Source organism: Microcaecilia unicolor, chromosome 1 (genome assembly GCF_901765095.1).
Source record: "Microcaecilia unicolor chromosome 1, aMicUni1.1, whole genome shotgun sequence".
In the NCBI taxonomy this organism is placed as follows: Eukaryota; Metazoa; Chordata; class Amphibia; order Gymnophiona; family Siphonopidae; genus Microcaecilia; species Microcaecilia unicolor.
This window is the reverse complement of record NC_044031.1, coordinates 313992961-314020064: the sequence shown is the minus strand read 5'-3', so window position 1 is coordinate 314020064 and position 27104 is coordinate 313992961. Positions and strand designations below refer to the sequence as shown.

The 27104-nt window shown below is 44.5% G+C and overlaps 1 protein-coding gene across 3 annotated transcripts in view; it reads left to right on the top strand.

Moving 5' to 3' along the window:
• Positions 1-16701, top strand: part of TAB1 (TGF-beta activated kinase 1 (MAP3K7) binding protein 1) — a 190448-nt gene extending 173747 nt beyond the window's left edge. For all 3 annotated transcript variants that reach the window (XM_030208454.1, XM_030208463.1, XM_030208445.1), the window contains one exon: positions 16186-16701. In XM_030208454.1, coding sequence (XP_030064314.1) covers positions 16186-16396 — 211 coding nt within the window. In that variant the 3' untranslated portion in view covers positions 16397-16701. The remainder of the gene's footprint in view (positions 1-16185) is intronic.
• The last annotated feature ends 10403 nt before the right edge of the window (positions 16702-27104 follow it).

Genomic DNA, 27104 nt, shown 5'->3' with positions numbered 1-27104 from the left:
GGGTACCAACTCTGTAGACACACCTGAAATAGCTTTCATCACAGGCCCCCACCATTTCCGAAAACACCTGCAGAGCAAAACAACTCTATACATAGAGAAAAAAGGTCTGCAGGGAAAAACGGAGGGTATAATTGTGACAAATCTATTATCTAAATGCCCAAGCAAAAACCAAATATGTTATCAAACCAAAATTTGTGCTATCGGAAGAATGATTTTCAGAAAAGTCAATAATACATAGATAGTTCTCCCCCAAAAAGAACAATTACTTAGCTCCCTCAGGAGAAATAACCTAAAACGTTTTCCCAGAGCCACTCCTCATTTTGGTATATCTTCATATCTATGTAGAGATGTCTCGTATCAAAAAATGGCTTCTCCCAACTTCAAATCCAAAAGATTTTCTCACAAAACATAATCCTAACCAATCTCTCTCGACAGTCAAAGAATTCCTTCTGTTTCACTACTTCATCAGGAGAGGATATGCACAAACACTCTTCTTCCTTACTGCATACACTCAATATTAAAATGGCGACTGCCTAGAAAGATGCTTTTGCGGCTACTTGTTCTGACGTCATTTCCTTATGCAACACCAAACTATTGACTGCTCCCTATTATGACATCATTTCCTTATACAACAACATATCAATAAAACGCTTCCCATTCCGTTGGGCCATTAAGTCCCATAGGGGATACCGTCTGAAATCGGTATATCCATCTTTGTTCTTTCTGATGTAAAACCCTTGAAATATCACCCCTTCTGCCATTATCTTTTACTTGTTCGATCACAGTACATCGGAGTTGATCAAATGTGTGATTATTATTAACGCAATATTTTACAAGAGGCATGTAAAGTTTTTCTTTTTGGATACAATGTTTATGTTCTATTAAACGCGTTTTTAACATGCGTTTAGTTTGTCCGATATATCTTAACCCACAAGGACAGGTAATCATGTAATCATCTCCGGCACTATGTAAGCCACATTCAGCCTGCAAATAGGTGGGAAAATGTGGGATACAAATGTAACAAATAAATAAATATCACTGCCTTGGAAATACAATTTGTTGTACAGTTCATATAAATCCATTTATTGTTTATATAGTCCCAGATTGTATTAGTTTCCTCTATGTCACACATGATACAATTCCCACATTTCACATGTCCCAATATATTAGTTTCTTTCTTTGTCCAAACATCGGAATGGTACAGATGTGACATTATGAGCAGGAAGGTCCGGTGTTGCCAAACTGAGCGGCAAGCTGTGATTAATTTTTTTTTTTTAATATATTTTTATTGAAGTACAGAAGCTGCACAATACAACTTGAAGAGAGCAACAATATTCAGGTAAGAACATAACTTGACACACTTAACCACCACGTGCCTCGTAAATCAGAAACTTCCATCATATATTAAGCAAACAATATCTATGCACACCCTTCTACAATATCCAAATCCATTCCCTGTGTTTTATGTGAACAAAACTATAAACAGTTTCCTGGGTGCACTCCTGTTTACCTTCTTTTTTTATTTTATCCCTCCCAGCATTCATTGCCCCCCCTTCCCCCCCCCCCCCCTCCGCCCACTCCTGGAGTCTATTGAGATCCTTTATGTAATGCTTCAAAGAGCTTCCACAAAGAACTATATACCTGTCCATTCTTTTGCCTAGAGGTCTTAGTCCTTTCTTGTTCCCAGCGAGCCGTCTGGTTCATCTTTACCAACCATTGGTGCATGGTTGGTGGCTCTTCTGCTATCCAGTTCACTAATATAACTTTCATAGCTATCATCAACGCCACACAAACAAAGCGCACCTGAGGTGATAATCCCTGTGTCCCCAAATCCATTTCATCTCCCAAAAGCAACACCTTGTAAGACCATTCGAAAGAGACATCCATCATCCTCTCTATAGCACCTAGCACATTTGTCCAAAACTCATGCAAAGCCATACATTCCAAAAAGGTATGGATGAGAGTACCCTCCCTCTGCTTACACCGAACACACTTACTGTCCTCCCAAAGCCCCATTTTCTTCCCCTTATCCCTTGTTATAAAAGCGCCATGCAGCAACTTAAATTGCATTTATTGTAAATTAGCACTTGGTGTCGCCATGAACGCGCCAATAAAGTATACTGAGAGCTTATCCACTGTGATCTGTTCTCCTAGTTGCTCCCCCCACCACTTAGCCAAGCTTCCAAAAAAGGACACCTGCCTCTGCTCCCTCCCTATAGCATACCAGACCGCTAACTTATTCACCTCTTTTGGTACTTGACAAAATATCTTATCCAGTTGGGAAAAGGTCGGGCCACCAGTTCTCACAGAAGTCAATGTGGCACAATAATGCCTCCATTGCAAAAAAGGCATGAAGTCTGCACGCACCAAATTCCAGGCCTCCTGTGCCTACTCAAAAGTGGGGAGAGAGCCCCCTCGAAGCCCCATAAATTGTCCTACATAGCGATATCCCCTACGCGCCCATGCTTTAAAGCGTGTCACACCCTGTCCAGCTGGAAACTGAGGGTTGTCTACTGCTGTCAGGAAAGGAGAGGGGCCCATCACACTCCCTACCCCTCTTCTCCACCAGTCCCAAGCTCGTCACAGCGGGCGAAGCAGGGGATACAAACTCTCTCCCCCCCCCCCCCCCCGTCCCAACCTACAAAAGATTAAAAGCCGTAAATGGCAAAGATCCTGCCCCCCCAGATGAATTGCAGCGCAAACCTCGTAGCCCCCGTGTGAATTTCGTGGATCCATCTAAGCAGGGACGCCACGTTATACAATTGGAGATCTGGTAGGTTTAATCCTCCCCTAATTCTAGATTGCGTAAGCTTAACAAATCCAATTCTGGCCCTGCGTCCTGCCCATAAGAAGGTTCCGATACACCCTTTATAACAGAGTTCATCCCTTCTCGTAATCCAGAGAGGCAACATCTGCAAGGGGTAAAGGATCTTTGGCAGCATAACCATTTTAACTAGTGCCACCCTCCCCAGCAGCGAGAGTGGTAACTCTTGCCACCTGTTACACAACGCTTTAATGCTACTGAGTTTATCCTGTATGTTTCGGCGGTATATTTCTTTCAAATCTTTATGAAGATAAACTCCTAAATACTTTAGAGTACCTGATGACCAGGCCAAAGGGAACGTTGGCATCTGCTGACATATACACGGAGAAGAGACTGCCAAAGCCTCCGATTTGTCCAAATTGAGTCGCAACTCAGAAAAAGACCCAAATTGTGTGAGCAGCGTTATCAAATTAGGAAGCGATGTGGTTGCCTGCTCTAAATATATAAGCAAGTAATCGGCAAATAAATTTATTTTAAATTCTTGGGACCCCACCTTCATGTCTTGCACTTGATTAGACTGTCTGATCTTTACAGCAAAGGGTTCAATTGATGGCACAAAAAGCATGGGCGAAAGCGGACACCCCTGCCTGGTGCCACGTTCCAGCCTGAAGATTGGAGATAGCGCTCCATTAATCAATATTTGGGCCATAGGATTACTATATAAAGCTCTGGTACCTCCCAAAAACGAGCCCATAATCCCAAACTGGGGAAGCACCCAGAACAGGTAATCCCACAGAATCTTGTCGAATGCTTTCTCCGCATCCAAACTAGTGATGATAACATCTCCTGGCACACCCCCTAATCTTTGTAAAACTGTTAAGGCCCGGAGGACATTAGAAGACGCATATCTACCTGGCACAAACCCTGCTTGGTCCTCATGTATCAACGCAGGCAGCATCTTTCCCAATCTGTGAGCCTGAATGTTTGCAAAAAGTTTTATGTCCTGGTTGGGAAGTGATATTGATCGGTACGATCCTAACAACTCCTCGTCCCTCCCAGGTTTGGGGAACACCACAATATGTGCATGCGTCAAGCTCCTCCCCGCCTTCCCCATAGCACATAGGTGATGACACAACTCTTGAAAGGGAGGACTAATTGTCATACCCGGAATCTTGTAGAACTCAGGCCCATGCCCATCAGGCCCTGGCGCCTTTGCCAGTTTCAAGTGCTTAATCGCCTGCCCAATCTCAGCTCCTGTCATCGGAGCATTCAGAGCATCCCCTTGTGCCTGTGATAGCTGGGGGAGAACCAATCCCTGAAAGAAAGACTTTCTCTGTTCTCTATCTGTCTCCCCTTTATCATATAATGCCTTGTAAAATTTCACAAACTCCTGTTGTATCTCTACATCAGTTGTTACCACTTTACCCCCTGACGGTCGGATCCTAGTGATGGTCTTTTTCGCCCCTCTGCTTTTGACAAGAGCAGCCAACAACTTCCCTGCTTTATTTCCCCATCGGTAGAGATTATATTTATACATTTGAATGTCCTGTGATGCCCTCGCAGTCAAAAGATCATTTATCTGTTTACGTATGGCATAATATTCTCTTTTCACCCTTTCATCTTTAGTGAAAATATGCTTCCCCCTCAATTGCTGCAGTTGGGTTGACTCTCTTTTTCCTTACGGTTTTTTGCGACATAAGCCAAGATATGTCCCCTCAGCACTGCCTTTCCTGCCTCCCAATAGGTGATAGGGTCTACCTATCATAAAATCAAAAAGGAATGTCAGACTTGAATAGGACAGAAACAGTAACTCAAGATACACAAATACTTTCAGTAACTTACTCAAAATTATGAATCATATGGTAAGTAATTGACTGTACAAACATTTTGAAGTCCACCAATCAAAAAGCCTTGGTGAAAAATTGTGTTTTAAGCCTGGACTTAAGTTTTGTGGACGACATCTCACTATGAATGCGGAGTGGGAGGTGTTTCCACAGTTTGGGTGCAAGGAAATAAAAGGCAGAATGTCTAGTGGATTACAGGTGAGCTAGCTAGGAGTACTGACTGATGAGAATCAAATAATCTTAAGGTGAGAATGTAGGGAATAGAGATTCCAAAAACAAAGGGAGGCCAGAATAATAGGCTTTATGAGCAAGACAAAAAATCTTGAAATGAATAATGTAAGGAAATGGAAGCCAATGGAGGCGAGTAACAGAGTGATATGGTCAAATCTCTTCGCATATCAGAGAAACCTGCGCCCTTCCCCCTCAACAGCTCGGGCTCTGCATTTTCTCTTCTTCCTCGCTGCCTCAAAGTCCATTTTCTTCCCCTGCATGGCAATAAGGCTCTGCAGATTAGATACTTGAGCCGTTCTGACACTGTGCAGGAAGTTCAAGTCTCACAGTTTCAAGTCCTGCAAGAGTCACAGGACTTGAAACTGAGATTTCCCCAACTTCCTGCACAGCGCAGCTCAAGTATCTGCCGAGCCTGATCACTGTGCAGGGGACAAAAATGGACTTTGCAGCAGTGAGGAAGAAGAGAAAATACGGAGCCTGAGCCCTGCTGTCGGGGTAAACGCAGGGAGAGAGGGTCATGAGAGAATCTGGGTAAAGGCTGGGGAAGGGAGTAGAAGAGAATCTGGGTGAAGGCTGGGGAGGGGGGCATGAGAGAATTTGGATGAAGGATAGGGGGGGCATGAGAGAAACTGGGTGAAGTCTGGGGAGGGGGAATGAGAAAAATTGGGTGAAGACTGGGAAGGGGGGCATGAGAGAAGGAAACAGAGGATGAGAGAGATAGAGAGATGTTTGTGCTCAATAACAGAGAACCAGTAGGAAAGGGTGAGAGAAATACCCAAAATGCATGTCATGAGTAATCGCAATCAATCACACGATTAAAATTTTTAATCGCCCACCCCTAATGCAAATAGATCTAATGCACAGTCATTGTGGAAATCTAGTAGCCCCAACTGGATTGTGGCCCTCAAGGACCATGATTGCCATCCATACACTATCCAGATACTGCCACCAAATATTTGGATTTATTTTACCTGTAGCAGTTGGCATTTTTTTTTTAAATGCTGATTGCTACAGGCTCAACATCAGGGGGACAATATTTTGGAAACAAATGAGGTGGAACCTCTTTCATACAGTGCATAACAGTCATAGGCGGTCGGTGGCCCAACTGTTTGGGGAGGCTAAAGGGGGCAGGGTTAGGGGTGGGGCCAGGGATGGAGCTTAAATCCATAATTGTCTGATCACACACAGAAAAAAAAAATAAATGTCACAATTAATACCTTTTATTAAATTTAGATATTAGCTATGTATCATATGTCAAAGAATAAAGTGATTGCTCAAAGCATATACTAACCACAATCGCTCAACTGCAAAACACTATGCACAACTTTGTGCAAAAACACACTCTGAACCTTACTGTACCATAAATATTACACTGGGCAGAACCTAATACACCAATATACCACCCATACGAAAAATGCAGACCGCCAACAATATTGAAACAAGGGATCATATCATCACAATTCTTAATTAGAGCCACAAAACATCCTAATTCATGTTTAATGTGGGATAAAATGTCATAAATAAGTAAATAAACTTTTAATGTTGAACACCTAATTCTCAAAGTGGACATATTCCAAACACTATAATGAAAATAAAATAATCTTTTCTACCTTTGTTGTCTGGTGACTTTGTTTTTCTGATTGTGCTGGCCCAGTATCCGATTCTGCTGCTATCTGTCCTCTTAACTCCGTTTCCAGGGCTTCCTTTCCATTTATTTGTTTACTTTCCGCCTTTCTTCTTCATTTCTTGTCCTACATCCGTAAGTAAAAGCTGGGTCCTCCACAAACTTGACTGTCCAGTGGATCCAGCTTTTGCCTATTTTCTTCATCCATGTGCAGTTTTTCTACTCTCTTCCTTTTCTGTTATCTCATCTCCTTCCTCATTCCTCCCTCCCCCTCCATGTCCAGCAACCCTCCTCTCCCCCCCTACCCTCCCCTCCATCCACCCATGTCCAGCAACTCTCCTATCCCCTGCCCTCTCCTATCCCCTTCTTCCACCATGTCCAGCAACCTTCCTCTCCCCTTCCCTCCATCCAGCAACCCTCCTCTCCCCTTCTTCCACCATGACCAGCAACCCTCCTCTCCCCTTCCCTCCATCCAGCAACCCTCCTCTCCCCTTCTTCCACCATGTCCAGCAACCCTCCTCTCCCCTTCCCTCCATCCAGCAACCCTCCTCTCCCCTTCTTCCACCATGTCCAGCAACCCTCCTCTCCCCTTCCCTCCATCCAGCAACCCTCCTCTCCCCTTCTTCCACCATGTCCAGCAACCCTCCTCTCCCCTTCCCTCCATCCAGCAACCCTCCTCTCCCCTTCCCTCCATCCAGCAACCCTCCTCTCCCCTTCTTCCACCATGTGCAGCAACCCTCCTCTCCTCTCCCATCTGCCCTGTTTACTTCCTCCCCCCCCCGCCGTACCTTTAAATATTATAGTTTTGCTGGAGTCGCAGGCAGCCGGCATTGAAGACATCGGCAGGCTTACGCTGGTTCCAGCAGCCTTCCCTTCCCTCGTTGCAAGTCGGATGATGGCTCCGCCCTCTTCTGACATATTTCCTGTTTCTACGAGGGCGGAGCCATCATCCGACTTGCAACGAGGGAAGGGAAGGCTGCTGGAACCGGCGTAAGCCTGCCGATGTCTTCAATGCCGGCTGCCCGCAACTCCAGCAAAACTATAATATTTAAAGGTGTGACGGGGGGCGTGGCGGGCTGGGGAGGCTTAGCCTCCCCAAGCCTCTTATACGGGGCGCCTATGATAACAGTGAAATGTTCTGTCTGTGGCATTTACAATTCACCACCATGTACACCTTACTGAAATGCGCACTCAAATGTTTGCAGTAGCTGGGCCAATCCTATATAATAATTCTCACCTCCAACAGGATGTGCTTGGGACCGTGCCTGCCGGAAGTGGTCTGCTAGGCAGGCACGCACTGACCTCAGTGACAGACAATTTGGCAAAGCAAAACAATCTGAGTGCTGGCCATTAGGACACAGGGTTGATAGGAGAGTTTTAAAAGACTGAAGGAACCGAAAGTGTTAAATGGGGGGAGGGGGAGTTCTGAACGACTGAAAGACATGAACATTTGGGAAAGGAAAACAATCTGAATGCTGGCCATTAGGACACAGGGTAGATAGGAGAGTTTTAAAAGACTGAAGGAAACGAAAGTGTTAAACTGGAGAAGGGGGGGGGGAGTTGTGAATGACTGAAAGACATGCAAATTTGGGACAGGAAAACAATCTCAATGCTGGCCATTAGCACACAGGGTACATAGGAGAGTTTTAAAAGACTGAAGGAACCAAAAGTGTTCAGGGTGGGGGGCAAGTTCTGAATGAATGAATCTGAATGCCGGGCATTTGTACACAGGGTAGATAGGACACTTTTTTTTAAAAAATGAAGGACGTGAAAGTATTACATCTTGGGGGAGGGGTGAGGAGGAAAGCGGTGGGGTATCCGGATACTGGGCGTTAGGGCCACGGGGTACATAGACTTTTGAAAGCCTTAAGGAACCCAAAGTGTGGGAAGGAGGAAGAAAAGGAGGGGAGGGAACGGGGTGAGGGGCATTAGGAACAGGGGAGGGGGGCCCTGTCACACACTCTCATTCTCACACACACACTGTCACACAGACAGTCTCACTCTGTCACACACCCGCACATTCACTCTGGCTCTCTCTCTCAAACATACACACTCCCAGGAAAACCTTGCTAGCGCCCGTTTCATTCGTTCCAGAAACGGGCCTTTTTTAGTAGTAGTTTAGAACTCTTTGCCAAAAGATCTTCAGAGCTATTAATCACATCTTGATATTTTGTAAGAGATTAGAGGTTTGTGTCTTTCAACTGGCCTTTTCCTTGTTTGGGTAATAAACTCCAGATTAATTTGTCATGGTTGTTTTTAACTATTTAGTCATTTATCATAAGTTTGCGGTCAGCTTATTCTGCAGCGAGTAAGGAAGTATTTTTGGATTGTTTTATGAATTATGCATGTACCTGTGTAAGCCACCTAAAACTGTAGATAGTGCAGGTTTTAAGTATCTCAAGTAAATAAAATAATCAGTGCTGGTCTCAGTGCAGGCAGATTTTAACTTTGAATTACCACAGCAGGACAGTCTTTTGAACAGCTGGTTCCATTTTATCAGAAGAGCTGATCTACTCCTGGTTTTTCCCTGGGGAGGAATCACAAATACAGCTCCTTGCTTTTAATGGGGTAAATCCAGGACTTGATAACATAGGCAGCAGTGACCATTCCCCTTGCCCTGCTATTTCTGTCTCCTGCTTTTCTCAACTGCCTCATCAGGCGACGACTAGCTATCTACCAGATGAGGATTGATAAGCTACACGATTTGTCAGCCGTAAAACATTAGGCCGCAGATTTATTGAATAAATCAATATGTATCAACAACTTAGTACCCGAGCCGTCTGGTACTAGTATTAAGTATCATGCAGGCCTGCTATGCGATGCAGCAAGGCCATCATCCTTGTTGCCCAATGACTGTGGTTGGGGTGACACCCGCCGTGAAGCAAGGCAGCCCCATCCCACCTCTGGACAGGCATCAGCATGCATTGTGCCTTGCCCCGAGGGGTACACTGGCCCTGCAGTTAGGGCACCCCTCTCTGTCAATCTAGTCAATCCATTTTCTTTCTGGCTCGGTTAACCCCTCCACTAGCCCGGGAAGTTCTGCGAGCTTGCCCCAGGCTCCTTCACAACTAGATGCAGCCTGTGGATAAGACGTTATCATGGATAGAACGTGAGCACCCATAACCCTCTTCTGTATCTCATTACGATTGCATTCTTGCCAGCGCTCCTTGTGTGTCGTTGTGAAGGCCATTGTGCCCATTTTGCTACATCCATAAGGAGACCCCGTATGTCCTGTCATACTAGTACATAAGTAATGCCACACTGGGAAAAGGCCAAGGGTCCATGGAGCCCAGCATCCTGTCCACGACAGCAGCCAATCCAGGCCAAGGGCACCTGGCAAGCTTCCCAAACGTACAGACATTCTATACATGTTATTCCTGGAATTGTGGATTTTTCCCAAGTCCATTTAGTAGTGGTTTATGGACTTGTCCTTTAGGAAACTGTCTAACCCCTTTTAAAACTCTGCCAAGCTAACCGCCTTCACCACGTTCTCCGGCAACGAATTCCAGAGTTTAATTATGTGTTGGGTGAAGAAAAGTTTTCTCCAATTTGTTTTAAATTTACTACACTTGTAGTTTCATCGCATGCCCCCTAGTCCTAGTATTTTTGGAAAGCGTGAACAGACGCTTCACATCCACCTGTTCCACTCCACTCATTATTTTATATACCTCTATCATGTCTCCCCTCAGCCGTCTCTTCTCCAAGCTGAAAAGCCCTAGCCTCCTTAGTCTTTCTTCATAGGGAAGTCATCCAATTCCCGCTATCATTTTCATCACCCTTCGCTGCAACTTTTCCAATTGTACTATATCTTTTTTGAGATGCGGTGACCAGAATTGACCACAATAGTCAAGGTGTGGTTGCACCATGGAACAATACAACGGCATTATAACATCCTCACACCTGTTTTCCATACCTTTCCTAATAATACCCAACATTCTATTCGCTTTCCTAGCCGCAGCAGCACACTGAGCAGAAGGTTTCAGCGTATTATCAGTGACGACACCCAGATCCCTTTCTTGGTCCATAACTCCTAACGTGGAATCTTGCATGACGTAGCTATAATTCAGGTTCTTTTTTCCCACATGCATCACACTTGCTCACATTAAACGTCATCTGCCATTTAGTCTCCCAGTCTCGTAAGGTCCTTCTGTAATTTTCACAATCCTGTCGCGAATTAACGATTTTGAATAACTTTGTGTCATCAGCAAATTTAATTACCTCGCTAGTTACTCCCATCTCTAAATCATTTATCAATATATTAAAGAGCAGCAGTCCTAGCACTGACCCCTGAGGAACCCCACTAACTACCCTTCTCCATTGTGAATACTGCCCATTTAACCCCACTCTGTTTCCTATCCTTCAACCAGTTTTTATTCCACTCCCGGCAGGAGTGATGTGGAAGTATCTGCATCTGCACAGTCCGCACCACTTCGTCGATCTTCCTTATTGCCTCCTTCAACAGGACTGTGCCATCCAGATCGCCTCCCTCGACAGGGATGTGCCGTCCAGATCGCCTCCCTCGACAGGGATGTGCCGGCCAGATCGCCTCCCTTGATGGGAATGTACCATGTCGCTTCGGGTTTGCACTTTCACACTGGATCATTTTTGGAGAGGTCTCCCCTGATGACTTGCAGTTTTCTCTTTGTGTCCCAGGCGGCTGCCTTACCACCTCTCCTGTGCCCGCTTACTCTCCATGGCACCAGTGGATGCCCCAAGATCCACACCATTCTTCCTCTTACTGCACCTCCTGCAGGAAGAAATGAGAGAGCTGTTAGTTTGGTAGGGTAGTCATTTTGGCTAGTTACATCTCCTTATAACGGTCTTATAAGCATCAGACTTACATTTCAATAGCTAACGCGCATGTGCATTGTGCAATCCCGTGAATGAACATCATGCAATATCAGGGACCGCTGCCACCTGCTTAACTACTGTGCTGCCCTGAATGCCAACAGACTGCAGGGACAGACACAGCTCAAAGGTGCTCACCCCCTTGAAGTTTATCCGGCTGCGCGATGGAAAGCAGTTGGCGCTGGCCAAAATCGGCTTTTGATTACACTGATTTGGCCGGGTTCAGGAGATCGCCAACCATCTCCCGATTTGTGTCGGAAGATGGCCGGCGATCTCCTTTGAAAATAAGCTGGATAGTCTCCTTTTTGAAACACTAATGTATTGGATTTCCTGTGTATATTTACTCCAAATCTAATATCAAATCTGATCATATTATGATCAATGTTATCAAGTGGCCCTAGCACCATTACCTCCCACACCAGATCATTCGCTCCACTAAGGACCTGGTCTAGAATTTTTCCTCCTCTTGTTGTCTCCTGTACCAGCTGCTCCATAAAGCAGTCCTTGATTTCGTCAAGGAAATTTACCTCCCTAGCATGCCCCTGTGGCATAGCCAGATCTGACATTTTGGCTGGGCCCAAAGCTTATATGGGTGGGCACTATATATATATCCTATGTAATAATTCTCATCTCCAACGTTCTGGCTTGCCTGGGACCGTGGCTCATTCTGAGTTGGTCTGCTATGCTCCGTAGATCAGGCTGACATCACCGTAGCTATTCTGATGTCAACTTCAGAACCCGGGGGAAAAAAAAAACATGCCTCACAGGTGATCCATGTCCAGAGAAGGGTCGCTGGACATGGGTGGCTGGAGGGGGGGGGGGGGCAGGGAAGAGAGGAGGGTTGCTGGACATGGGTGGCTGGAGAGGGGGCAGGGGAGAGAGGAGGGTCGCTGGACATGGGTGGCTGCAGTGGGCACAGGGGGAGAGGAGGGTCGCTGGACATGGGTGGCTGCAGGGAGCCGAGGAAAAGCTTGCTAGCGCCCGTTTCATTTGTGTCAGAAACGGGCCGAGAGAGAGACACACACACACACATTTCTAATTCTAATTTTCCATCCCAGCAGTCTGGCATCAGCTTTTCTCTTCAATACTCTCTATCCATCCCCATAGCTCCGCATCAGCCCTTCCCTTCTCTTCCTTACCACCCCCCCCCCCATCCATCCTTCCGTTCCCCACCATCCATCCCATAGCTAAGCATCAGCTCTGTTCTTCCACCCCACTCCTCCCTATAGCCTAGCATCAGCCCTGTCCTACTACCTACCCACCCCCTATGGAATTAAATAAATAAGACTTTTTTCATGCCCACCTCTTCTGCACACACCAGTCCACCCAGAGAAAACTTCCGGCACCTACACTTTTATTTTATTTTTTTTAACTAGGCACTGCAGAGACTATCCCCACCCAAAAACCCACCAAAATGAGAGAAAGACAACTTTTTTAAAGTTAAGCTAGCTTGGCACTATTAAAATTTATTGTTGGGAAATGTTTGGGTGGGGATGGGCTCCTCAATGCCCTAGGCAGTGAAACGTCTACCCCCCCCCCCCCCATCCAGAAGCCCACTACCAGACCAGAGCCATCATTTTGATTACAAAAGAGTAATCAAAACGCTGGCTGGTCATGGTGGTGGGCTTCTGGGTGGGGGGTGGGCTCTTCACTGCAGGGCAAAAAAAGGTATATTTTAATCATTAAATATATACTTTTTTTGCCCTAGGCAGTGAAGTGCTTACCCCACCCAGAAATTCCACAACTTTAAATTTTAATAGTGCCCAGGCCCCTGCTAGCTTAATTTTAAAAACATTACACGATGATGTTAAAATTATGACGTTAAAAAAACACTGCACCACGGTTCGGTACCGACGAGACTGGAACTCGATTCTCAACCTTTCCCACTGGATTCCAACGTTCCCAGGGCCAGGTTCACACTAGCTCAATGCTCAGCAGGTCAACCCTATTTTTGTAGCCTGCCCTGATGTCCACGAGCGAGTGGACGGAGCGGAGCGAGGCTGAGCACGCCGCCACGCACAGCCACGTCATACGGTCGGGTCATATACCACGTAGGATGGAAGTTGGAACAACGAGCTGCGACGTGACCTGCATTTTTCAGTGCCGACTGCCGATTCCGAGTCTGCCTCTGCCCTCTGCAAGCCCGAAAGGTAGGTGGGCTGGACTCGCTGGAGCCTGGAGATCAGCTGAGCGGGTGCTGTCTCACCGTCTGCCGTGGTACGCTACGTGATGCCGATGCAGGCGCTGCTGCACGCTGCAGTGTGTGTGCTTGGGTGGGCGGGCCTGAGCCTGAATTGGATGGGCCTGGGCCCACCCAGGCCCACCCGTAGCTAAGCCCCTGGCATGGCCTGGTGTTACATTTACCCAGTCAATATTGGGGTAATTGAAATCACCCATTATTATTGTGTTGCCTAATTTGTTAGCGTCCCTAATATGAAACCACACCATCTGGTGATTACTGGATGCCAGATGATCACCTACTGTAGCATCAAAAACGCTCTCCCCCATTAGTAAGCACTAAGTCCAATATGGCCCCATCCCATGTGGGCTCCATTACCAATTGTTCAAATAGTTCCCCCGGTAGTGAATGCAGGATTTTCCAGCTTCTGAAAGACCCCTCAATAGGGATACCCCAATCAACATCTGGCATATTAAAATCACCTATTAGTAGTACTTCCACTTTAACAGCTATATTTTGAATGTCTTCATTTAAATCTGTGTCCAAAACATGTCCGAATCCAGATTTCGGGCCAATTGTAGCACTGAAACTGTAATTCAATCGGCCTCTAGAGGGTGTTTGTTTATTGATACTTGCAATATCGACTTTCGCCTTATGAAAAGCAAAGCAGTTTTCAAAATAAAATAACACAAAAGAGAGATCATCATCATTTAATAGGAAAGGGACACCACAGCTAGAAAATTAAAGAAAACATACTGTAGGAGGCTATCATATCCACGCTTCATGGCCCCAAACCACCTATCCCCTATCATCAAAGCTATCTCGAAGAAATATATCTTCAAGGCTGCCTTAAATTTCCTTTATGAGGATCCAGACCACATAGTCAAGGGAAGCAATTTCCATAAGGAAGACGTTAGATAGAAAAATGAAGACAAGCATGTTGAATCAAAACAAGAGTAAGCAACTCAAGGTATGGTTGTAAGAGTTTTATTTACCTTGGGAACTGAGTGTACAGGAGGGAATTCATGTTATTACAAAGGAAGAAAGATAAAATAGGAGGCCCGTATAGTAAGCCATGTGGGCCAATAGCAATATTTTAAATTCAGAGTGGTACCCCACTGATAACCATTGATTTTCATACAAAAGAAGGGAGACATGCTCATATTTGTACACATTATATAACATACGGATAGCTGTGTTGGGGTGGGGAGAGGGTTGTATGTTTTTGTGGTTTTTTTTGTTACATTTGTACCCCGCGCTTTCCCACTCATGGCAGGCTCAATGCGGCGGATGTGTTTGTTCTGTTTACCAGAAGGGTAGAGAACCGGGAGAGGCAGTTTGAAAAGAGGAATTCCCTAAGTACTATATTTCACTGTATCAAAATTTCTCTGCTGCAGAAGATAGAACTGCTTCGCCCATGTAAATGCATTGGAGCATTTTTCTCAATTCCTGGTTTGATCTGGCCTGTTTTTTAATTTGATGCATCTCTTTCCTGGTTTTCCCTTGTGCCAAATTTGGTCACGTTCAGAAAATGTTTGGAGAGTTTATTTTGCCAACAGACTGACACACTTTCTCAACCCTATATATATAATTCTTTCCAACATTGGGTGAGTGAGAAAATAAAAAGCTGGGAAATGTTACAAAGTCCCAGATTACAGTAGAGACTTTGTAAAAATTCCACATGATCATTTGTTTCTTCTGATCATGAGCATGAAAACTTAGCCAGTAATGTGTGGTGGTTTAGCTTGCAGGCCTGGACCCCATAGTATTTGCAACTATCTCCGCTTATTGTGTAGGATATTTTGCATCAGAGGTACTTGGTCTTGGAAATGTTTTAAACAAATCACAGGTTAATTCACATTCACATTTTGTCAAAGATCAGGGCTATGAACTGAGCGCAGTCTCTTCTTGGTTGAAATTGAGAACCTGTGCGATATAGGTGGGTGTTGACACCTTGCCACCTGACTGTACTGGAAGACAGGATAGTATGACTATTGCCAAAGCATTGCTAAATTTTTTTTTTTAATTCACTACTGTTTTTAATTATAGTCTGATTACACAGGAGAGAACATATGCAGAAGAATGTTCAGGTAGCCAGAACTTGCCTTTGTGTACTTACCACACTCAAGAACATAAGAATTGCTATACTGGGTTAGACCAAAGATCCATCATCAGTGGCCAATCCAGATTGCAAATAGCAGGCAGGATCCCAAAAAGTAACTAGATTGCTTGCTGCTCAACCCATGTCCACCTTAATAACAGTGTATGGACTTTTCCTCCAGGAACTTGGCCAAATATTTTTTTTAAACCTACTTACATTAACAGATTTTACGACATCCTCTGGCAACATATTCTTCAGCTGAATTATGCGCTGTGAAAATATTTTCTAGTTTATTTTAAATGTACTGTTTAGTAAGTTCATGGCCTGTCCCTCTGTCTTTGCACTTTTTGAAAGCATGAACAATCACTTTGCATTTACCCGTTCCACTCTGCAGATTAAGGTGCTCATTTTCAAAGCACATACACTTTCAAAATTACATAGAGGCATATTTTCAAAACACTTAGACTTACAAAGTTCCATAGTAACCTATGAAACTTTGTAAGTCCGTGTGCTTTGAAAATGAGCCTCCATAGTTCCAACTTTGTTTTTATTGGCTTTTCATGTGATTTATATATATATTTTTGTCTCCTGCAGTCAGAGTCCCACAATGACACTACAGTCTACAAACACCCACACCCAGAGCAGCAGCTCCAGCTCTGATGGTGGACTCTTCCGGTCTCGCCCTTCACATTCTCTCCAGCCTGACGAGGACGGACGTGTGGAGCCCTATGTGGACTTCTCCGAATTTTACCGACTGTGGAATATGGATCATGGGGAGCAAGGTTCTCTCCTGGCAGCACAGTGAGTGCAAGGAGTTGGTGGAGACAGCAGTGAACAATGCTGGAAGCTGCAGGAGCAGTTTCCAACCATCGGGGAAGGAAAATGCCAATGTGTGACACAGACATTTGAATGCTGGTCTGAGGGCACCAAAAGGGCACGAGCTCCACTTCATCAAGGCTACAGACAATTCCTGTTTTGTGTCTTTTATTTATTTATGCAAATCAAAATTGCAGTCAAATGGATGCTTTCATTTATTAAATCGTTTTTCCAAATAAGCAATTGTTTAAAATAAAAGCATAATAAATAACACAATGTATAAATTAAAAAGAATATTAAATCAATATTTACTTTGCTTTTCGTTTTGAAAATCACCTTGGTTTACAAATGTATTTTAGTTTTATTTGTAGTGTTACTGAAAACACTGCCTTTACCTCATTTGGCACAAGTTTTGTGAAAGAATGTTCCCTCTTATACACACTCGCCTTCTTTCTCTTGTTTTCAGTGCTGTTCATTTTAATGTGTCTGACAGGAGCTTTGATATTGCCAAAGCCACTGAAGTTACTGCTCAGCTGCATATTTTTGCTGTGAAACTAATTTCACGGCTTTAGCTTATGACAGCATCTCAGGAACAGTTTATTCAAAGCCAACAGCTAAATGTTTACATAGACATAGAAACGTGAGGGCAGATAAAGGCCAAATGGCCCATCCTATGTAACCCCTACCCTTTTCCTAAGGGATCCCAAGTTGCTTATCCCATGCTTTCTTAAATTCTGACACAGTCCTTGACTCCACAACCACCGGGAAGCCATTCCACGCTTCCACCACCCTGTCCATGAAATAATACTTTCTTAGTTTCCTCCTAATCCTGTTCTATCTTAACTTCATTGTATGCCCCCTCGTTCCAGAGATTTCATTCAGTTGAAAAAGGCTCACTTCCTGTACATTAATGCCCTTGAGATATTTAAACATCTCTATCATAGCTCCTCTCTTCCAGTGTATACATGTTGAGGTTGATAAGCCTGTCCTTATATTTTTTGTGTTCAAGACCCCTTACCAATTTTGTAACCGTCCTCTGGACTGACTTCATCCTGTTTATATCTTTCCGTAGGTGCAGTCTCCAGAACTACACACACAATACTCTAAATGGGGCCTCTTAACTTTATCTTATGCCCATAGGCGGTCGGTGGCCCAACTGTTTGGGGAGGCTAAAGGGGGTGGGGTTAGGGGTGGGGCCAGGGGTGGAGCTTAAATCCATAATTGTCTGATAACACACAGAAAAAAAAAATAAAAGTCACAATAAATTTTATTAAATTTAGATATTAGATATGTATCATATGTCAAAGAATAAAGTGGTTGCTCAAAGCATATTCTAAGCACAATCGCTCAACTGCAAAACACTATGCACAACTTTGTGCAAAAACACACTCAGAACCTTACTGTACCATAAATATAACACTGGGCAGAACCTAATACACCAATATACCACCCATACGGAAAATGCAGACCGTCAACAATATGAAACAAGGGATCATATCACAATTCTCATGTAGAGCCACAAAACACCCTAATTCATGTTTAATGTGGGATAAAATGCTATAAATAAGTAAATAAATATAAACTTTTAATGTTGAGCACCTGATTCTCAAAGTGGACATATTCCAAACACTATAATGAAAATAAAATGATCTTTTCTACCTTTGTTGTCTGGTTGTCTGATTCAGCTGCTATCTGTTCTCAGTGCAGGTCAGGAAGTCATCCTCGTTAAATATCTCCCTGGCAACCCAGGCCACCACCCCCCCCCCCCCCCTGCTCTCCCAGCAGTAAGGTAAACAAACCACAAACCAATTTCTACAATTGGTTACACAAGGCTAGAGGGCTTTCACTGCAGATCCTGCTGTGAGGATGGAGGTAAATCAGCAATTTAAACCTCTCGGAGCACAGCAGGGGAGGCTTAGCCTGTCCAAGCCTCTTATACCGGGTGCCTATGCTTATGCCCTCTCATTCCAGAGGTTTCCTTCATTTGAAAAGGCTCACTTCCTGTACATTAACACCACTGAGGTATTTAAACGTCTGTATCATATCCCTTGTCTTCTGCCTCTCTACTAGCATATACATTTATTTACTAGTAAAAAAGGCCCGTTTCTGGTTTAAAGGAAACGGGCGCTAGCAAGGTTTCTCTCTTCCTTCGTACACAGAAGCACTTCACCCCCTATATTGTATGGTTCCCTCGGATTCTTGTGACCCAAGTGTTTGACCCTGCATTTTTTAGCATTAAATCTTAGTTGCCAATATCGGACCATTCCTCCAGCTTCGCTAGGTCCTTCCTCATCTCATTCACACCCTCTGAGGTGTCCACCCTATTGCAGAGTTTGGTATCATCCGCAAAGAGACAAACCTTACCAGACAGCCCTTACACAATATCGCTCACAAAGACATTAAAAAGAGCCAGCCCGAGGTCTGATCCCTGTGGTACTCCACTGATAACATCCCTTTCTTCAGAGCAAGCTCCATTTCCACTACCCTCTGTCTCCTTCCATTCAACCAATTTTTAACCCAGTCACTCTAGGTACTGAGGGCACTCGATTTATTTATCAGTCGCCTGTGCGGAATGGCTTCACTAGAGGCAGGTCATGTCAGACACCAAACATTGGATGTGAGAGGGGTGCTAGATGTGGGATACTTAGATTTCAGCAAAGCCTTTGACATGGTAGATGATGTTTAATGTGAGCAAGTGCAAAGTGATGCATGTGGGAAAGAGTAACCCAAATTATAGCTACGTCATGTAAGGTTCCACGTTAGGAGTCATAGACCAAGAAAGGGATCTATGTGTCGTTGATGATGATACATTGAAACCTTCTGCTCAGTGTGCTGCTGCGGCTAAGAAAGCAAATAGAATGTTAGGTATTATTAGGAAAGGAATGGAAAACAAAAATGAGGATGTTATAATGCCTTTGTATCGCTTCATGGTGCAACCGCACCTCGAATATTGTGTTCAATTCTGGTCGCCGCATCTAAAAAAAATATAGTGGAATTAGAAAAGGTGCAGAGAAGAACGATGAAAATGATAAAGGGGATGGGACAACTTCTCTATGAGGAAAGGCTAAAGTGGCTAGGGCTCTTCAGGTTGGAGAAAAAATGGCTGAGGGGAGATATGATAGAGGTCTATAAAATAATGAGTGGAGTTGAACTGGTAGATGTGAAGCATCTGTTTACGCTTTCCAAAAATACTAGGACTAGGGGGCATGCAATGAAGCTACAATGTAGTAAATTTAAAACGAATCTGAGAAAATGTTTCTTCACTCAACATGTAATAAACTCTGGAATTCGTTGCCAGAGAATGTGGTAAAGGCAGTTAGCTTAGTGGAGTTTTAAAAAGGTTTGGACGGCTTCCTAATGGAAAAGTCCATAGACCATTATTAAATGGACTTGGGGAAAATCCACTATTTCTGGGATAAGCAGTATAAAATATTTTGTACTTTTTGGGGATCTTACCAGGTATTTGTGACCTGGATTGGCCACTGTTGGAAACAGGATGCCGGGCTTGATGGACCTTTGGTCTTTCCCCGTATGGCAATACTTATGTACATTATTCGTATTCAGCCAAATAGTGATTTGAATATGAATAATCTGGGGCTGTTTTGTGCTAAATCCTACTGAAATACACTTGATCTCCAATTTCACATTGCTTTTCTTACTTTAAGTTGAAGCTCAATGCCAACTATTCAAATTTGGTATTTGGATTTGGCTGAATAATAATTGTCATTATTCATATTCAGCTGAATAGTAAAATATGCTATTTGGTACAGCTGTATCAGGAATATTGTTTTTACAGCGACGGTGGTGGGCTCACTGGATGATTTTCTTCAGTGGGTTCTATCCCAACTCAAGCTCCAAGTGGACAACTGCTGGGTGTTTCTCTGGAGAAAGGTGAGTCAGAGCCTCTTCAGGCCCAAGTTATCATGCTTAGTCTTGAGCAGCATAGACACACCCCCTCACCCTACATTCTGTTCTGCAGTGGCTTCAGAGGAATAGTGGGAGAGTTTACTGGCAGGTGCTGGTCTGGACTTCCTGAAACAGAGTGAGCACGCACCTGGTGTGCTGTAGTTGGTATTGACATTAGGTCATTTAGGGGTATGTTTACTAAGGTGCGTTAGCGTTTTTAATGTGCCTGTAAATTTAAGGCGCATTAAACGCTAACATGCCTATACCTTTCTATGGGCACGTTAGTGTTTAACACACGTAAACCATTTACGCATGTTAAAAACGCTAACATGCCCATAGCACTGCGTAGTAAACATAGATGTTAATTTGGCATTCGGAAGATTGGCCTTGGCCAGGCAGTGCAAGGTTTGTCATTGCAGGAGAGTTTGATACCAGCTGAAAAACTGTAGCTAATAATTTTGGAAATCTTATGACTTATTTATGTGTTAAAATAATCTTTCTTTGATCAATTTCAGTCACAAGTAAAATAACAGAACTTTATGTTAAATTGGTTAAGCAGCTTCTCTTATGTAGACAGTATATTAAAAAAAATATTGAATCTTGAAACTCTGGATTTAAATCAGTCTAAGGTGGAAACTTTTGATGCAGCTTTAATAAAGAAAAATGTATGGATTAATAAAAAAAAGTATAAAAACTGGAAGCATTAGAAAATATATCAACGTCTGAAACCTTAAGGTTTATTCATTTCCTGAAGCAGAATGGCATTCCATCTACAGCAATTTTGGCAAGATAGTTGAAGGTTTTGAAATTTTCCATGATTCCAAAAGTATCAAGAGCATATTATGTTCTTCCATGGATTCAACTTGAAAAAAGAAGACTAGACACATTTTATTGAACTTTGTGGATAGTTTAGTTAGGCACTCTTTAAGGAGAGCGTGCACTTTATGTGCATAGTATATGCGTTTGACATTCATTTGAAAAACAAATAAGACATGTGAACACATAAATGTTTTGGGTGCCCATTCCTACTCCCCAGTGCTCAAAGGCTCTGTTCCTCTGGACTTTTTTATTCAACTCAGTGGCGTAGCTAGGGTAGTTGACACCCGGGGCCAGTCATTTTTTAACCCCCCCCCCCCCCCCCCCCAAATCCAGTACTAGGCATACCGAGAATACAAAACACTCTCGACCTATAGAGCAATTTTACCATACCATAAGCAGTCGTTTCTACGAGTCACACAAGGAAAAGGAAAGCATCTTAAGCACTACAGTGAGCACTAGAGCACAATTCACCTATTGTAAAACGAAACCAGACAAAATAGTACAGATCATCGATCCTGCACAGTCAATGCCAACTGAAAGCCATGTCTTTTTCACAAACACAGATACACCCTAATCCACTACAGAATAAGTAATCATAAACTTTCTATTTAGACAAAAATTAAACTGAACCCCCGATGCCAGACTCTGCATACAATGCAACACCACAGAAACAGAAAATGTCTCCTAGTACTGTGCAAAATATAAAGACAGCAGATGTAAATTTGAAAAAACTAACAAATACCAATCACCACTTTACAAATTAACAAATAGAAATAAAACAAATACAGAAAATAAAATAATATCATTTTATTGGACTAATACATTTAGCTTCCAGAGGCCAAAATCTCCTTCCTCAGGTCAATACAGTATAGTGCTGTTACAGTATCCTATCCTGATCTGAGGAAGGGGGTTTTGTTCTCTGAAAGTTAAGTCAAAATGTATCAAAATTAGTCCAATAAAAAGATTACCTTATTTACATGTTCTATTTATAAACATTTATTAACACAGCTTAAATACTATATCCTAAAGCAAAATAATAAAAATATATATTTACAGTTTGTTGTCTTTGGTTTCTGCTTTCCTCATCTTCTTTTCACCGTCTTCCTTCCATCCAGCATCTGTCTTCGCTCTCTCTCTCTCTGCCATCCAGTGTCTGCCCTCTCTAATGTACCTTCCATCCACATCTGCCCTCTATTTCTGCTCCTTCCATCCACCATCTGCCCTCTCTCTCTCCTTTCCCTCTAGCATTTGCCCTCTATCTCTGCCCCCTTCCATCCACTGTCTGCTCTTTCACTCCCTTCTATCCACTGTCTGCCCTTTCTCTCTGCTCCTTCGATTTACCATTTCCCTCTCTCTTTCCCCCTCCCATCCATTCAGGGTCTGCCCTCCCTCTCAATCCCCATTCCATCCAGGATCTATCCCCCCTCTCTCACTGCCCCCTCTTTTCGGCTCCCAGTTCCCACCTGCGGCTGCCCCTAGTTCCAGATCCATTGATTCTCCCATCCACCCCTGCCCCAGGCATGACCCCATTCTCCCTCCTCACTTTTCAGACCCCAGTTCCAGCTCCATGCCCCTTCTGACATGTCTCCTACCCAGTCCCTTCTGCCCATCCGAGTCCCCCTCACCCCATCTGTCTCCCACCCAGTCCCTTCTGCTATCCAAGTGCCCCCCACCCTCACCCCATCTGTCTCCCACCGTCCCTTCTGCCCATCCGAGTCCCCCTCACCCCATCTGTCTCCCACCCAGTCCCTTCTGCTATCCAAGTGCCCCCCACCCTCACCCTGCCTCGTCTTCTCCCTGCCACCCGGTCTTTAAAAATCAATTGCCGACGCGATAGCGAGCGCAGCACCTTGTGTGCAAGTAAAAGAAGCGGATCCGATCATCTCATTGGGCCTTCCTTCACTGTCCCGCCCTAGAGGAAATAGGAAGTTGCATCAGAGGAGGGCGGGACAGTGAGGGAAGGCCCAATGAGATGATCGGATCCGCTTCTTTTACTTGCACACGAGGTGCTGCGCTCGCTATCGCGTCGGCAATTTATTTTTAAAGGGCTGGTGCGGGGGGGGGGGGGGGTGCCAGGATGAAGAGCAGCGGGAGCGGTGGCACCCCCCTTTCTGGTGACACCCGGGGCGGACTGCCCCCACCGCCCCGCCCTTGCTACGCCACTGATTCAACTACTGGTAACCAGAATCTGCCTCTGTTTCACTTTTCCCATTAGGGGTGGCAGCAACATTTTGCTTGGGAAGGCCAGACAAACCAGGCTCTACCTCTGCCCCATCTCCCTAGTGCTGATGTTGTGTGGGCCAAAATATTGGTAGGTCCCTGGCCCCTGTGGTTCGCTGTACTCCACTGCCAATCTGTAATGCTAATCTGAGAGTGAGACACAGCTGCTAGGAACTCGGACAGGATGTCTGACTTCTACTACTTTTTTCTGCTTTTCTTCCCCAGTCTTCTCTTTTTCCTCTCTCTGCATGACTCATCCTTTATAAGCCAGGAATGCACCTGGCTCTCTCCACACAGGTGAAGCCTTCTAATCGAACTTCAAAACTTCCCTTAGACACATTCCAAGCTAATGGTACTTTTGGGTACCCCTATGACAGGAACATGGTCTTAATAAGATAGATAAGGGGGATTCTCTTACATCCTCCTACACCTGAAAAAAAAAAGTGGAAAACACTTGGAAATATTTTTTTAACAGACCCAACCAAAAGTTTATACATTATACATATGGAGATAAATCAGTGCCCTTTTCTGTCAGGGTCTGACTACAACCCCTGCCTGTCTCAGTGCCTGGCACCAGCATTAACATTTATAGATAATGCAACTTAAAAATTACACACATAGTCATAACCACAAGCAGATCTCAGTATTCACAGTTGTACTCTGGAAAAAAACTTTTCACCTTAACTTGGGCATCCTTTTATTAAGATTAGGTGCTAATATGCGCCTAATGCAGCAAAAATTAGAGACCAGGGGATGCACTCAGGCATCCCGTGGTAGCTATGAAATCTGCATGTGCTAACCATGTGGTAAATATTTCTACGTTGTATCAGGGTTGGAGCGTGAGCATTCCTGTGCTAACCAGTTAGCACATCTACATTACCACACACTAAGTGGTTAGCGTACAGATAACACAGGAGCCTTTAATGTCTACAAAATGGGTGGCGGTAAGTGCTCCCTCAGTAATTTTTAAAAAATGGCCACGTCCTCATGGCAACATTAGTGCAAAACAGAGGGAAAAAAAAGCCATTTTTACGGCCATGGTAGGAATACTCTTAGCATGTTTATGTTTATTAAAATTTGTTATACTGCCCTATCTGAGCGAACAGGTCAGAGCAGTTTGCAAAAAATCTATATATATAAAAGGCAACCCTAATGTTCTGAAGCCTCCACGGAAGTTGAGGCGCCCGAGATATCCGGTGTGCCCTGGAGTGTCTGCACCGCCCTCGCGTCAAAACGTCATGACGTCGAGGGCGGAGCTATTGACACTCGACGGGCCGGCCGAAACGGCCCACAGCGAACAAGGCAAGTAAGTAGCTTCGAGGGATGGAGGGAGGGGGCCCCTTGCTAGCGCCCGTTTCATTCCGCTCAGAAACGGGCATTTTTTCCTAGTGTATATATAAAAAACAAAAGAGAGAAAAGCAAAGAAAGACCTGTGTAATCCTGCACTAAAACCACTTTTTACTGCAGCTTAGAAACCCCTTGGTGAGGCCTATGGGCACCTTTACATTCCTCCATTCCTATAAAAAGTCAAAGGTGGTAGGAGTGGATGTTGTTTTCACCTTCCCTAAGGTCTTGGTGTCCTGAATTCTCCATGAAGAGAGTATACCACAGTTTCCCCGTGATAAATTATCCACACACAGCACACAGTATTGCATAATTGTATATACCAGACTTTGTTCTGCCCAGTGCAAGCGGCTGGATGCAATAACATTACAGCTACTTACTGAACCTCTGGAATCCTCTCACCATGCCATTTATTACTTTACCTTTTATTGCATTGAATGGAACACTGCCACTGTGTGTAATATCAGGAAGTATTTTTTCACAGAGAAGGTGGTGGATATGTGGCATGCCCTCCCGAGGTGGTGAAGATGAAAATGGTAATGGAATTCAAACGTGCGTGGGATAAACACAAAGGAATCCTGTTTAGAAGGAATGGATCCATGCATAGGCGCTCCGTATAGGAGGCTTGGGGAGGCTAAGCCTCCCCAGCCCAATCGTGGACTGCTCTTTAAAAGAGATGGCGCCTACGCCAAAATGCTGCAGTGACCGGCGGTCTCTGCCTCCTCCCTCCCCCATCCTGCACGATTCTTGCACCCCCCACCCCACTCTCACCCATCCATCCGCGTGATCACTTCGTCTCGGCCTGAGGCGTTCTCCCTCCGACGCCGGCGAATCAGCGATGCACATAGCCAGCCTTAATCTGCCTGCGTCGGAGCGTCTCCCTCAGACCCATCCTGCCTCCTCTAATTCAACTTCCTGTCTTACGCAGAGGCGGGGCGTGTCTGAGGGAGACGCTCCGACAGGCAGATTAAGGCTGGCTATGTGCATCGCTGATTCGCCGACGTCGGAGGGAGAACGCCTCAGGCTTTAATAACGAGAGAGTAGAAGCGAGATCGAGGGATATGCTGTGTATGGAGAAAGGTGAAAAGGGAGATTAACGGAACATACTGGGCAAGGAGAAAAGTGGAAATGGGAGATCAGAGTGAGACATTAAGGTAGGAGGAAAGATTGGGAAAAAGGAAGAAGGAAATGGAGATTGGAGGAGCATGCTGGATATTGTGGAAGGGGAGTTTCAGGGCATTCTGTGCACAGAGGAATGGGGGAGGAGAGATTGGGGAACATTCTGGGCATGGACAGTGGAAAGGAAGATTGGGGAACATGGTGGAAGGGGAGATTGTGGGACATGCTGGGCATGGAGAAATGTGAGAAAGAAAATGGGGGGGTTCATGCTGGGCATGGAGGAGGGTAGAAAAAGGGTGATTAGGGTGACATGCTGGGCACAGAGGAGTTAAGGTGGGAGGAAAGATCAGGGGGTGGTGCTGGAGAGGAGGGAAGGTGGAAAGAGAAATCAGGGAGATGCTGGTTAGGAAGGAAGGTGGAAGAGAAAACCAGGAAGAGATGCTGGGCAAGAAGGAAGGAGGAAGAGATGCACGGTAAGAAGGAAGGGAAGAAAGGAGAAATGCTTGGCATCAATGGAAAGGAAAGAGGAGAGAGTGGAGATGTTAGAAATGGGTGGGGAAAGAGATGCAGAGCTAGATAGAAGCAGTAAAAAGAGAGAGCTGGAAGACTGGAGGATGAGAAAGAGGGATAATGTTTGAGAGGCAAAAAATGTATTGGGGGAAGATGAGCATGAAAAAAAATCAATGTCTGAGTGGAAGAAATTGAGAAAATATAACATGGCAAATGAACAGGAGGCCCTGGACAGTGATCTAAGGGATACATAGAGAGAATGAGACTACTATGCTTAGAAAAATAGCATTGCCAGGCATAAAGGTAGAAAAATAATTTTATTTTCCATTTATTGATTGAAATTTGTCAGCTTTGGGAATTAAAATCTGCTATCTGTATATTTTGCACTGCACATAAGGAAGGTTGCTGGACATTGGTGGATGGAGGGGAGAGGAGGGTTGCTGGACATGGATGGAGGGGAAGGAAGAGTGAGGAAGGAGATGAGAAGAGGGAAAAGGAAGAGAGAAAAACTGCACATGGAGGAAGAAAATAGGCAGAAGCTGGATCCACTGGACAGTCAAGTCTGTGGAGGACCCAGCTTTTACTTACGGATCTAGGGCAAAAAATGAAGAAGAAAGGCGGAAAGTAAAGAAATAAATGGAAAGGAAGCCCTGGAAACGGAGTTAAGAGGACAGATAGCAGCAGAATCAGATACTGGGCCAGCATGATCAGAAAAACAAAGTCACCAGAAAACAAAGGTAGAAAAGATCATTTTATTTTCATTATAGTGTTTGGAATAT